This window comes from Quercus lobata, chromosome 3 (assembly GCF_001633185.2).
Source record: "Quercus lobata isolate SW786 chromosome 3, ValleyOak3.0 Primary Assembly, whole genome shotgun sequence".
Taxonomy (NCBI): Eukaryota; Viridiplantae; Streptophyta; class Magnoliopsida; order Fagales; family Fagaceae; genus Quercus; species Quercus lobata.
Window position 1 is genome coordinate 53,276,809 of NC_044906.1, and position 13,901 is coordinate 53,290,709.

The window sequence follows — 13,901 nt, forward strand, 5'->3', positions numbered from 1 at the left end:
TCAAAAAAAGAAAAAAAGAAAAAACCCAAAGTATACTTAATTATATGGGTCACACCGATGACTATTAAACATTCCCTAATGAGTAATGACTAATTAATGAGGACAGAGTCAAGATATATACATGGGTGCTTCAATCATTTCAATGTTAAATATACTATGAACGTAAGGTTAATTTGTGGTTTGGCCAAAGCAAACACGAAAACTGCACAATGGCATTGAAGTGGTCCAATTTCACTGCTTTTCAAATGTGTACAGACTAGTAGTGGTTAAAGAATAGTTCAGCCATTAAACAAGAAATTGAGAACTGTTGAAGAATTACCAAGTCTTCTATGCTCTGTTTGTGAAAAACTTAGGCAGGTTCACTGACTCCTCTCTATAAATAGATATATTCCCCATTCCTCACCCAAGCAAGAAAAATACTACACAATACGAGAGAAACTCAAAAAATATGACAAAATTTGTAATTGTGGCCATTTTGGCTTTGGCAGCCTCGCTTGTTTCAGCTTATGACCCGAGTCCTTTGCAAGACTTTTGTGTCGCAGTTAACTACACTGATTCTGCTGGTATGTACATACTCTCTCCTTATTATCAGCAGTACGTAGTAGTATTATCATCACCTGCGTTCTTTCGAGATCATTTTAATTTAGTTCTACACATTATGAAATTATGCCCGACGGTTATGTCTTATATCATCTACACTAGAGATTTTTTTTCCACTACATGACATGCTATTGTCCATTGTTACAGGACTATCTTATTTGTGACCGTAACAAACTTTTCTTTGTGTAGTATTTGTGAATGGAAAATTTTGCAAGGACGCAGCAACTGTCACAGCCAACGATTTTTTCTTTTCTGGACTCAATATTCCTGGAAACATAGCTGCAAGTAAACTTGGATCAAGTGTCAATCTTGTGAACGTCGATAAATTAGTAGGTCTCAACACTCTAGGCATATCATTGGCTCGTCTTGACTTTGCATCATATGGCTTGAATCCTCCTCACATTCACCCACGTGGCACTGAGCTTTTGGTAGTCATGGAGGGTACTCTCTTGGTTGGATTTGTCACATCCAATCCAAACAAACTCTTTACCAAAGTTCTGAACAAGGGAGACGTCTTTGTATTCCCAGTTGGTCTCATTCACTTCCAGTTCAACATAGGGCAGACCAATGCTGTTGCATTTGCCAGTCTCAATAGTCAGAATCCTGGGTTGATTACCATAGCAAACACAATCTTTGGATCTAATCCTCCAATCAATCTTGATGTTCTCGCCAAGGCCTTCCAGTTGGACAAGAATGTAGTTGATTATCTTCAGAAACAATTCTAGTCAAACCACAATTAGTAAAATTATTTGTAATAGGAAAGATGAACCATTACAAAGCAGAGTTTGAATAAAGTTTACATTGCTTCCCCTGATGTAATGCTATTGAAACAATTTTTATCAAATAAAATGATTTGTTCTGATTTTTTTATTTATTTTATTTTATTTTTTTGTGTGGGTCATTGTGTAATAGGAAAGCCAGAGTAATTAGTGCACGAAAAAATCTTGATTACACCTTGGATCCACAATGTTTGAAATTACTAGCACCTAACTATTAAATATAAAATAAATAGATCTATTTTTTTAAAATAAATATAGTCAAAGAATTTTTTTTTTTTTTTTTTAATTTATACAAATGGGAGGCCAAATTTAGCGCTTAGTAGCACCTATTCTTTATAAAAAATTCCTTGAGGTAAAATTGAAGCAACAATTTTTGGGTGTTGAAATAGTAAGGGTATTGAGCTTTTACAACACTATGTATTCATACTGAGGTAACAAGGAAAAAATTATACATGGAAGAAAGACATGATACTTAAGGGGTTAAATATTGTGGACCTTTATATGTTTATATCAGTTTCTATCCTGTTTCAAATTACGTATGTTAGGAAAAATTTAGACCCTTTGATTGATTTTACCGCAAAATTAATCAACTTTATAAATGAACTAGTTTTGAATTCATATTGATTTCTAGGTTAATGACCATGGTAGTAACATATACCATTTGAAAAACAATAAAAAAAACAAACAACACATCATATGGTGACATAATGGAAAATTGATGGAAAAAATATTCTAAAGGAAAAACCATAGCGAGAGTTCCCAAACCCTAAGAAGAAATGCACTAATAAAATTGAAATGAACCCATGTTCCTGATTGCTACCTCCAGTAATAACTTACTCATGTGACCACATGTAGCTCCAACTTGATTAGACTTGTTTATTTTTAATTCTATCAAACAAACAATCCAACTAGCGACTTCAAGTACAAACTTGAAGATTCTTTTGGACAAGTTGAGGTTTTGTGGCTACAAACTTGATATGCATTATTGTAGCAAAACACCACGGATGATTGTTCTCTATTTGCTTCTGAACTCATGGTTTGAATTGGTGTGTGGGTTCTTTTTTTTTTTAGCACACAGGTACAAGTAGAAACAAGGATCCTGGGCCTAGTACTTATTGTTTTAATGGATTGGGCTTGGTTCACTGCAGCTAAATTGGGCTGATTTCGAACCAGGTGGTGCAAAGAGCACAAATCCTACAACACATACATGCTAATATACAAGAAATATATGCATTGAACGGCAAGAAACAACAAAGGAACGCAATGATAAAGAAAGAACGTAAAATAAAGCATTAGGGATCCTTAAAACAATGTAAAATACTTCATTATTTTCTTGATTGTGTAATACACTATGCTCACTAGGACGTGTTGCAAGGTCCAAATAAGTTCAAAAATCACAGACTTAGATGGCTCTTCAAGCCTTTAAGACTTGCAAAGTTTGAATCCTCTTGAATCCAAGTGTGTTCTCTACCGGCTGTTTGAGGATACCGGACGGTATTTTCCCCTCTTTTCTCTCATTTTTTGAATTCTAACAGTGTTTTCTCAAGGATTTTACTCTAATTCATTGTTGCTGAATGCCTTTCACTGTTGGCTGCTTCCCCTTTTATAGAGCCATCCTAGGGTTTCCGGGGTACCACTGATTCCCTCCATTTGCTCCCCTAAGTACCAGAACCAATGTTGTGCCAGCAACATTAGTGGCTGTTAGGTTTTAAAAGTTTAAAACAATTGGAAAATCGTGAACACAAACTTGTCTAGATATAGATGTTAGAGTCTATAGGTATTATTAGACAATGCTCAAGATGATTCAAGTTAAGATTCAAGAACATACAAGCTGTAGGAAGAAGATTTCATAATCGGTTTGGTTCAATCGATCGAAAGACAGGCTCGATCGATCGAAAGTCGTATCTGTAGAATTTTAATTTAGCCCAAACAGCAAAACAAGCCCATTAACGATTAGGGTTTCTAATCTACTTCTCCCAGTATGTTAAGGAAACCCTAAGCACATTTTTATGAAGGTTTTTTAGAGAGAGAAGAGTGTGCCTCTTTTGTATTTAGGGTTTTGTTCCTTAAAAGCTCTCTTATATCTTCTACCGGTGTTATTACTTGAAGAATCTCAAGATCCGATATTGTAGAAGTTGTTGCCTTCTCTAGTCATCAAAGGTGCTGATGATCTAAACCTTCAAGGGCGGTCTTGGAGTCATAAACAGGAGAGTTTGTGTTGCTAAACCTTTGAGTGGGATCTCAAAGTCACAAACGTGGGTGTTTGTGTTTTGCAAAGGCCAAAGAAAGAAGGAGTCCGTGGTCTCGGAGCTTGCACGTGGTCGTGTCAATAAGTTTCTACTGGTGGGTAGCAATAGGATGTTAGTGGTCTAAGTCCTATTCTAAAACTTCGATTCTTTCTAGTGGATTTGCTTTTTACCTTGAGGATAGCTAGGTTAAATCCTCCCTAGATTTTTTACCTGTTTGGTTTTCCTGGGTTATCATATTGTTGTGTTTTTTATTTTTCGCTGCTATACATTAATATGATATATTTGTGTTAACCTAGTTTTTGTTAATTTGACTAAGTAATCACTTGGTTAATTACTTAGGTTAATCTGATTGTTGTTTTAAGGGGTCTAAAAACTATCAGTGGTTGGTCTTTTCCTCATTCCTCATTATTTTCTTCTTTTGAGGTTCCTTATTCAAATTGACTCTTGTTGACTTTCCCATTCTGGGGGTCCTAGAAGGTTGGCCTTTTGTTCTTTCCTTCTCTAAGTCTTTTAGATTCCACTTTTTCAGACCCACCTTTTGGCTGCTTTCCCTTTTGTCATTTTTCCCAGGTGAGCTGATTCTTTTCTGCCAGGCTGAAAGATCCTAAGCCTTCCTTCCTAGTTTTTCTTCCTGGGTTCCCCGAGATATCAGGCTCTTGCTTATGAGTTGTTGGTTCCCAGGCCCTCTGACCTCTTTACTGCATCATTGGGTGACTGATAGGGACATATATGTTCTTGTTCCTTATGTTTCTTGGCACCCCCCCCCCCTAAACTATCTTAATCCAAACTTGGCTTTGCTTCATGTCCCAAGGATCCCAGGCTCTTGGGAATCCCCAAGTATCTCGGCCCAGTTCTTTCCCTGGGCTCCCCAACGATTTTCTGACCTCGGCGGGCTGGGCTTCTTTCTTCCCTTTATTTCATGAGATCTTTACCCATTCATGGGTTTGGGTTCCTCCTTATGATACTTACTGGGTTTGGGCTTCTCCTCCCTTTTCTTTATTTGAAGGCCCAAATATATATATATTTTTTCTATAGTTCAATCCTTTGTGCAGTTTTGGGCCTTGGCGCAACATTGTGATTTTTTAGACCTCATCAATAGGTAATGACTAGGGGTTTCTCCTTGAATACCTTAGGGTTTCTAATGCTACAACTTTATGAAAAGTTTGGGCCTTTATATAGGCTCTTTAGTTAGGGTCACAAAAACCTACATCTACTACTGACTTAGAATAAAACACATCACAAAAGAAACTAAATTTGTAATTCTTGATTGCCTGACTACTGTAGAGCTTTTATTCGAGCTTGTCTCAATTGATCAAGGAGTTGTCAAGCTTGGTTTCGAGCTTTTCCTACAACTGATTTTGGGTCTCTATTTGGGAATTAAAAAACCACATCATAAACTGTACAAAATTCAAAGTTTTGTTCATAGTTTGTCAACAGTCAATCTATTGATACTAACAAGATTTAAGTTTCTAATTATGTCAATTAAAGTCCCAAACTTATAAAACAACTTTTTTCTTCAATTTGAAGCCCCTTGTCCATCCCCGTTATTCATTTATGTTATTCTAGATAGTAATAGAGCAGTAACTAATTGAAAATTGTTGATAAATTAAATTTTCTGTTTTATTTTAATCAATTTCGATATTCTGGCAATCATATTCTACCTTTAAACGAAATTTTCTTGATCTAAACAAAGCGTTTTCTCTCTGTTCCGGGATAGACAAAATTGATTTATAAGCAAGGTTTTTAACTTTAATAAATAGTTTTGTGCTCTTATATGCTCTGTTGTTGATCATAATAACAAAAATGAATAACAGAGATTGAATATGGCCCCTTAAAATGAAACAACTTAAAAACTTTTGCTCTTTATTAATTGATTATATTAAACTTTAGATCTAAAATGAAACATGTTATAAACTGTAAGATTTTCATCTAATTTTTCCTTATTATTTTGTATGTACTATACTAATTATTTAATTGAATTGAAAGCTACTTAAAAAAATAGTTGAAAGTTCACAATTCATTATGAAGAAGCATTATATCCTTCATGTTTCTACCACGCAAGATTATGTGATAGTGATGAAGAAAGTTTTCATATTGCTGCAGGCTATCCATGGCAACCAAATGAGTTGCGGCTAAATTCAAGTTTATTGATGCTTTCATATCAATTGATGGTAGACAACTAAGGAAAAACACTAGAGCTATATCTGAAATGAACTTACCTATTGAGATAATGGAAAATTTGATATCAATTTTTTTTGTGGAGACTGGAGTTATTTATATGGTTGTAGGTTCGCTTCAGATGATTGCTCTTTATCATCAAACCAAAACACCAATTGGTTTTTGGTGTAGGCGGGGATCGAACTCCAGATCCCTTAGTCGAATACAAGAGACTTTACTAGTTAAGCTAATTGGAACTCATAAAAATAGAATATAAAAATAAATAAAATGGAATAGCTACAACGAGAGAGAGAGAGGAATTTGAACTCTAAATATTTCCAATGAATACATTAAAAAATGTTAATTGAACTACAAAACTCTTGGGTACGATAGAGACAACTTAAATGACATAATATGATTATATATGTATAAAATAAAATAAAAAAATTGTTAGTCTTTATACACGTCCCTAGCATTTATTCTACAGAAACTTGTCGTCTTTATTGTTGAGTTGCCTCATCTAAACAAGTCATGTTTTTCCAAGGAGCCCCTAATAAATAAGAAAAGAATTTCCTCCATTTGGAATGGACCAATTTCATGGTTCAATTACATGGATACATAATACTACATCATTTAAAATAAATCAATTTCAGGTTTAAGTTTGAATTATTATAAATCTAAACTAGTCATAGATCTGTGCATGCATAGAAGAATTTCACATAATTATGCTTTTGAATTCATTGTGGTTTAAGAGTCTATTTAGGATCCGCTTATTTTGCTGAAATTGAAAATTTTTTGTTGAAAGTATTGTAAATAAAGGTATAGAGTGAGACCCATAAATAGTACCAAAAAGTGCAGTGGGGTCCATGAATAGTAGTAAAAATAAGCTGCTCTCTCTCTCTCTCTCTCTGATTTCTCATTGAACAACTACAAAAAGCGTTTCGATGTAAGAGATCTTGCCATGAATTGTAACAAAATTGAGTTAACTATGGTATTAACAAAACATACATAAGAATTACCGTACATCATGGATAGAACACCATAGCAAGAAGTGAGAACAACAAAAAGAACACCATAGCAAGAAGTGAGAACAACAAAAAAAGAGCGACAAGAATATAAATATACCACATGCCTTGATAGTCGGATGCTTTGTAGTTATTGGTTCTAGAAAACCATTAAATCTAACAAACAGCTAAAAAATATTTAGTAATTAATACCCACCAGATAAGATGAGGTCAATAAGATTAGTTCAACCCAAGCATACTTAATTGTATGGGTCACACCGTTGACTATTAAACATTTCCTAAGGTGGACAGAGTCAAGATATATACATGGGTCCCTCAATCATTTCAATGTTAAATACACTATGAACGTAAGGTTAATTTGGGGCTTGGAAAAAGCAACACGAAAACTGCACAATGGCATTGAAGTAGTCCAATTTGATTGCTTTTCAAATTGTGTACAGACTATTTGTGTTTAAAGAAAGGTTTAGCCATTAAAAATGAAATTGAGTGCGGTTGAAGAATTACCAAGTCTTATATGCTACGTTTGTGAAAAACTTAGACAGGTTCACTGACTCCTCTCTATAAATAGACATATTCCCCATATGTATATCCCCATCCCTCACCCAAGCAAGAAAAATACTACGCAATAAGAGAAAGAACATCAAAAAATATGATGAAAGTTGTAATTGTGGCCATTTTGGCTTTAGCAACCACCCTTGTTTCAGCTTATGACCCTAGTCCATTGCAAGACTTTTGTGTCGCAATTAACAACACCGATTCTGCTGGTATGTACATGCTCTCTCCTTTTTAAAATTTTTTTTTTTGATGAACTGCAAATCTACATGCTCTCTCATTATTAGCAGTACGTAGTAATGTTATCATCACCTACGTTCTTTCGAGATCATTATAGTGAGGTTCTACACATTAATGAAATTATTATCATCACCTACGTTATATCATCTACATTAGATTATTTTTCTCCTACATGACATATTGTCTATTGTTACAGAACTGTCTACTAAGTGACAATAACAAACTTTTCTTTGTGTAGTATTTGTGAATGGAAAATTTTGCAAGGACCCAGCAACTGTCATAGCCAACGATTTTTTCTTTCCCGGGCTCAATATTCCTGGAAACACAGCTGCAAGTAAACTTGGATCAAGTGTCAATCTTGTGAACGTTGATAAATTACCGGGCCTCAACACTTTAGGCATATCTTTGGCTCGTCTCGACTTTGCACCATATGGCCTAAATCCTCCTCACACTCACCCTCGCGGCACTGAGCTTTTGGTAGTCATGGAGGGTACTCTATTGGTTGGATTTGTCACATCCAACCCAAACAAACTCTTCACCAAAGTTCTAAACAAGGGCGATGTCTTTGTCTTCCCAATTGGTCTTATTCACTTCCAATTCAACATAGGGCAGACCAATGCTGTTGCCTTTGCTGGTCTCAGCAGTCAAAATCCTGGGTTGATCACCATAGCAAACGCTGTCTTTGGATCTAATCCTCCAATCAATCCTGATGTTCTCGCCAAGGCCTTCCAGTTGGATAAGAATGTGGTTGATTATCTTCAGAAACAATTCTAAGTCAACAACAATTTGGAAAAATATTTGTAATAGGAATAATAAACCACTATATAGTTCAAATAAAGTTTACATTGTTTCCCTTGATGTAATGCTGTAGAAATAATTATTTTCAAATAAAATGATTTGTTATTATTATTATTATTATTTTTTTTTTCCCAGTGTGAGCCATCAATAGGAAAGGCAAAGCAATTAGTGCATGAATAAATCTTGATTACACCTTGGATCCACAATGTTTGAAATTACTAGCACCTAACTATTATATATAAACATATCTTTTTTTTTTTTTGAAAAAATTTATACAAGTGCGAAAAAAAAAAAATACTTAAAGGGTTAAATATTGTGGATCTTTATATGTTTATATTTTACTTACAATATAAATTTACATTGTAGATAGACAAAAAGTGGCAAATGTTGTACAAGTTTGCTAAAAGTGGTAAATATTGTGTACTTTTTGGAAATGTGTACAATATTTGCCACTTTTTGTATCTTTACAATGTAAATTTGTACTAACAATGTAAAATAAGAATTTGTCAAATATTGTTAAAGATACATGGTCCAAGAAGTCCAAACCATTGTAGGTTCATGTGCTTGTAGAACAAACAAACTAATCATGAGTTAGTCTAGGGCTAACCTGGAGTAGTTCTCTAGTATATAAACCCTAATTTTGACCAATTGTAAATACAAGAGTTTAATGGTGAAGATCTCACGTTAAAATCTTGCTTTTGCTCTTTCCTTTTTCTATATTGTTGTTTTTCAATCAAATTTGATCTTGACTAAGCCGTGATATACCAAAATACACAACCCAAAATTTTGAAATCTCATAACCTTCTTAGTGATGCCATCACTAGCCGGCAGCATTCAAGGCTGCAAGATTGCCTCTGATCACAGCCGCCAAGTTCATCACCTACAGCCACCACCAACAACTTTGTTTACCTCCGCATCTGCTGACCCATTAACCTCAGCAAGCGCGCTATTCTTCATGTGGCATCTCTCAATAATGTGCCATACAAGACAAGGTGAGAACACCCGAGCATGTGTTGCATCTGAAGTAGAACCTGAATATTTGAATACTCAAATAAGTGTCACCCTTGACATTCGCCTTGCGAGAATTGAATCATAGGGGGTTGCAAAACACATGGGTTGTTAAAAAATAAAAAAAAAACAAACGAAACGCCATATGGCATCACAAGGTGCTACCATGTTATTCCCAACCACATGTCCACCATGTCAAGCTATGCTATGCGTTGATAGTTGACCCATGATCCTATTTATTGCCACATCAACAACCATTCGTTAGTCCAACCCACTACGTTGCAATTTATATGACTATTTATGTTATTATTTAAATATGTTACATGATTAATTAAAAAAAAGTCACGTGACTAAAATTAAACTTGTATGATCTCTTCAATCACCACATAATAATAGTCATAAGAAACATGATCACTTGAATTGCATATGGGGATATCTTAATCACATACTCTTTGGAAGTGCATGTGCAAATGCATCTCAAGTACTAATTCTATTATATTTTTTGAAGTTTAATACTTTGAAGTCTCTAAAATGATGGGGTAAGACTTGTTGAAAATATAACTGTGAATGAACAAGTTTGATTCAACAAATAATATCTCAAATAATTAGCAAGAATGTAAATTAGCAAAAGTAGAAAATAAAGAGATGAGTTGAGGAATAATCTCACAGTGTCCTTAAAGGTACGTTAATTCATGCCACCCTTGGTGCGACTGGTTTTGTTGGCCGAACAACCGCATGATTAGACTATAACGTTGATCTTTACGATAGGAGTACTTTCAATAACGGAGGTTCAAAAACAACCTAATTCCTTGCATTTCTTTAATCAAATAAATATAAATTGAAAAAAAATATATGTCAAACCTCACATGCGCAAAATGCAATGGGATGGCACACATGAATGTGATATAGATAAAGCCTTAGTCTGCACTAAGCCTATTTTTTAAGATATCAATGGTGACTTACAATTGTTTATAAAAACATAAATGATCTCGCTCCTTAAAACAACGTGAGACTCAAAAAATACTGGTAAAAGTGAGAGTTTTGTGCATTAAATACGTCGTTATTTTATTTTATTGTAAGAAAGAGCTGCATTTGTCTTTTGACATGCGAAATTACTTGATAATTTTTCAATATTTGATACTATTTCCGAATCTAAATATTTAACCTTGATCCCAACTCTTAAATGCCAGCTCTTCTTTGCGGTGTTTGCCACAGCAGTTGAAAATGGCTGATCCTTTCACAGAAAGATAAAAGTTTGGAAATCCGAAGTCATAATAAGGTTGTTCTGATATTTTAATTTGTCGTAAAAGAAATTGGAATATATTCTATGGGAATTCACTAACACGTAACATCAAACATGGTTGTGTCATTCAGTTATTCTAGTTTACTTTACATCTAGATCATAGATTAATCCTGAAATGTCGTTCTTGTCCAAAATATTTCACTTTCTATCTCTTTCAAAAAATTATTTTTTAAGATGTAAGCTATGAGAATTCGTCTGTAATATTCTGTTAAAAATCTTCGACAATAAACGAAATGCACCAAAAATATAGGGTCAACATAAAGAGAGAACAAAAAAAAGGTAAACGGCAACAATATAAAAACATTAAAAATCTAACTAAACCATTAAGAAGTATTTAGTACCCATCAATCAAGATAAAGTCAATAAAATGATGCAAGATAAGTCAATAAGATAATAAGTTTAAAACATTTGACTTAAGAGTGTGCAACAAGAAGTGACTCGCGATTGGAACTCGCGACTGACTCACGAGTGGTGACTTGCCAAAATGTAGCACACACGTGAAGCATACAGGAAGTTGAAGGGTTAGGACAGTTGGATCACTACAAGAAAAAAAGTACAATCTGGCCAATCTGGTAATTGGCGATTGGAACTCGCGACTCATCCCAGTCGCGAAGTGAGTCATCAGTGCACCATGTTTTGCTGAAAATTGATTTTTCACATTCCATCTCATACCATACTATAAATACCCTTATACCCATGAAATGTAGAGAGCTTCCAGAGAGAATTTTGAGAGAAAAACCCTAAAGAAAAACAAGATTGATTCATCCACAATCTTATACATTTGATTCTCCAAATTCCTCTACTCTCACCCTCTCCATTGTCATACCCATGAGAGGATTATAAACCAAATCCTTACCTCACCCAATTCAAAGTAGTGAGAAGGTTCTTGGTGTTTGGGAAGCAGTTCAAGAGAGAACCAATTCATATTGGTTGATGTAATGGGCTAATTGTGGGATCCGGAAAGCTAGAGAAGATACGGTTTGACGTAACCTTGTTGGAGCAAGAAGCTTGGAGGGCTTAGGTGCATCGGGTACATTAGGCTTGGAGGGTTTATTGCTATTCATGTATCTCAACTGATTTTCTAGTGGATCATTTACCGCTTAGAGGGCGGTGGAGAGGTTTTTTGCTGAGTTTTTCGGTTTCATCTCCGATAACACGTGCTGGTGGTATCTTGTGTTTGCATTTCTCTTTCCCTTACTCTTAGCTTTTAATTTCTGCTAGCTGTGATTAATTAATGGCTTAGAGTAGTTTGTTAAATTGGGATTTGCTTATATTTCTTATTCGGCCTATATATTGTTTGAATATAAGCTTGTTTTGGAAAATTTGTTTTTGGGGGTCTAAAAATTCACAAGTGTTTTATACACTAAGTGAGTTTTCATGTTGGATCCACAATGATTGAAATCACAAGCACCAAATAAAACTGACAAAAATTGTATAAAAAATAGATAGAATTTTTATTTCAATTTTACTATATGGCCAAATTAAAAAATTAACAAAAAGGCAACTTACAAAAGGTATCAATTTAAGGCCCAATTAGTTCAAAATGAATCAAAGGGAACTGAAATTGTCTGAGTGGACCAAATGAGACCGAAGTAGACTTAATTGGACCGAATGAGACTGAAATAGAGCAAACTGGACCGAATAGAAGTTGTTTAATTTTTAGGAAGAACAAATCATTTTCAACATATTTTAGAGAAAAAATTATACATTATATTAAAATTGTAAAATAATTATATATTCCCAAGAATTGCGTGGTCTATGACTAGTTCTAGATAATAAAAAGTTGAAAACTATTGATAAATTTTTTTTTTTTTTTTTTTGGTTTTATTTTAATTATTTTCGATATACTGGAAATCATGTTCTCCCTTTAAAAAAGAATTTCTCAATCTAAACAAAGTGTTTTCTCTCTGTTCAATGATAGACAAAACTGATTTATAAGCAAGCTTTAGGTGAAACACAGAGTTTAACTTTAATCAATAGTTTGGTGCTCTTATATGCTCTGTTATTGCTCAGAATAACGGAGATTGTGTATGGCCCCTTAAATTGATTATGTGATAGTTTCATGCTTTTATATGCTCTGTAAGATTTAAATTTCATTAATATGGAAATCATGGATATAAAAGAACAAGCCCAGGAAGGTGCTCGAGTATGAGGTGACTACAAGATATCTCATGTGACAGTACAGGGAGAAAAATGAAAATTGGTTTTTCACTGTGTATCCATAAGGCGTTGGTATTCTTCAAGCAGACCACTCGCCATTTCAGAGATCACGTTTGGGTGAGTTTGGAAGTGTTGGAAATAAAATTTATTCCTCGCATTCCATATTGCCCATGCTGTGACAGCCCATTTCTCTAACTCCTGTTGGCTGAGCTTCCTCTGCATTTGCTGAAATAAGAGGAAGAAATCACTGGCTCTGTTGCTGCACTTCTGAGTTCGGCCTCTGAACAGAGCCCACACGTTTTGAGCGAATGGGCATTCCCATAGGATATGGTGCGCAGTCTTAGCTTGTTGGAGGCAGAGTTCGCATTGTGTTTCCACCCTCACTCGGCGCTGGTGTAGCTTGTCCCTGGTTGGAAGGCAGTTTGAGCATGCTCTCCAAAGGAACATCCTGACCTTCAGCGGCACGTTTAGAGCCCAGACTTCGTTCCAGATCGGCCCATCACCACGAGCAGCAGAGTTCAACAATTCATTATGAAAAAGCATTATATCCTTCACGTTTCTACCACGCATGATTATGTGATAGTAATGGAGAAAGTTTTTCATATTGCTATAGGCTATCCATGGCAACCAAATGAGTTGCGGCTAAATTCAAGCTTTATTGATGCTTTCATATCAATTGATGGTAGATGACTCAGCAAAAATCCTTGAGCTATATATGAAATGAACTTACCTATTGGGATAACGGAAAATTTGATATCAATTTGTTGTGGAGTTATTTATAGTCCATTTATGCAACATAGAAATAGAATATATAATCATATAGAGAACACAAAGATATGGTATATTTATGTCATGGACAACTTATTTCATTTTTTTTTTTTTTAGAGTTTCAACCTACTGTTGTGGGTTTGCTTTAAATGATTGCTCTTTATTATCATACTAAAACATTAACTGGTTTTTCGTGTAGGCAGGAATCAAGATTAAAGCACTTGAGCTATATATGAAATGAACTTACCTATTGAGATAATGG

At 34.7% G+C, this 13,901-nt stretch overlaps 2 protein-coding genes across 2 annotated transcripts; both read left to right on the forward strand.

Moving 5' to 3' along the window:
• Nucleotides 1-448: 448 nt before the first annotated feature.
• LOC115981057 (germin-like protein subfamily 1 member 7) lies at nt 449-1,325 on the forward strand. The gene is made up of 2 exons (XM_031103246.1): nt 449-563; nt 790-1,325. Exons 1-2 carry the CDS (start codon nt 449-451, stop codon nt 1,323-1,325), a joined length of 651 nt encoding a protein of 216 aa, XP_030959106.1.
• A 6,134-nt stretch (nt 1,326-7,459) lies between these two features.
• Nucleotides 7,460-8,376, forward strand: LOC115982278 (germin-like protein subfamily 1 member 7). Its single transcript, XM_031104832.1, has 2 exons — nt 7,460-7,574; nt 7,841-8,376. Exons 1-2 carry the CDS (start codon nt 7,460-7,462, stop codon nt 8,374-8,376), a joined length of 651 nt encoding a protein of 216 aa, XP_030960692.1.
• Nucleotides 8,377-13,901: the final 5,525 nt, after the last annotated feature.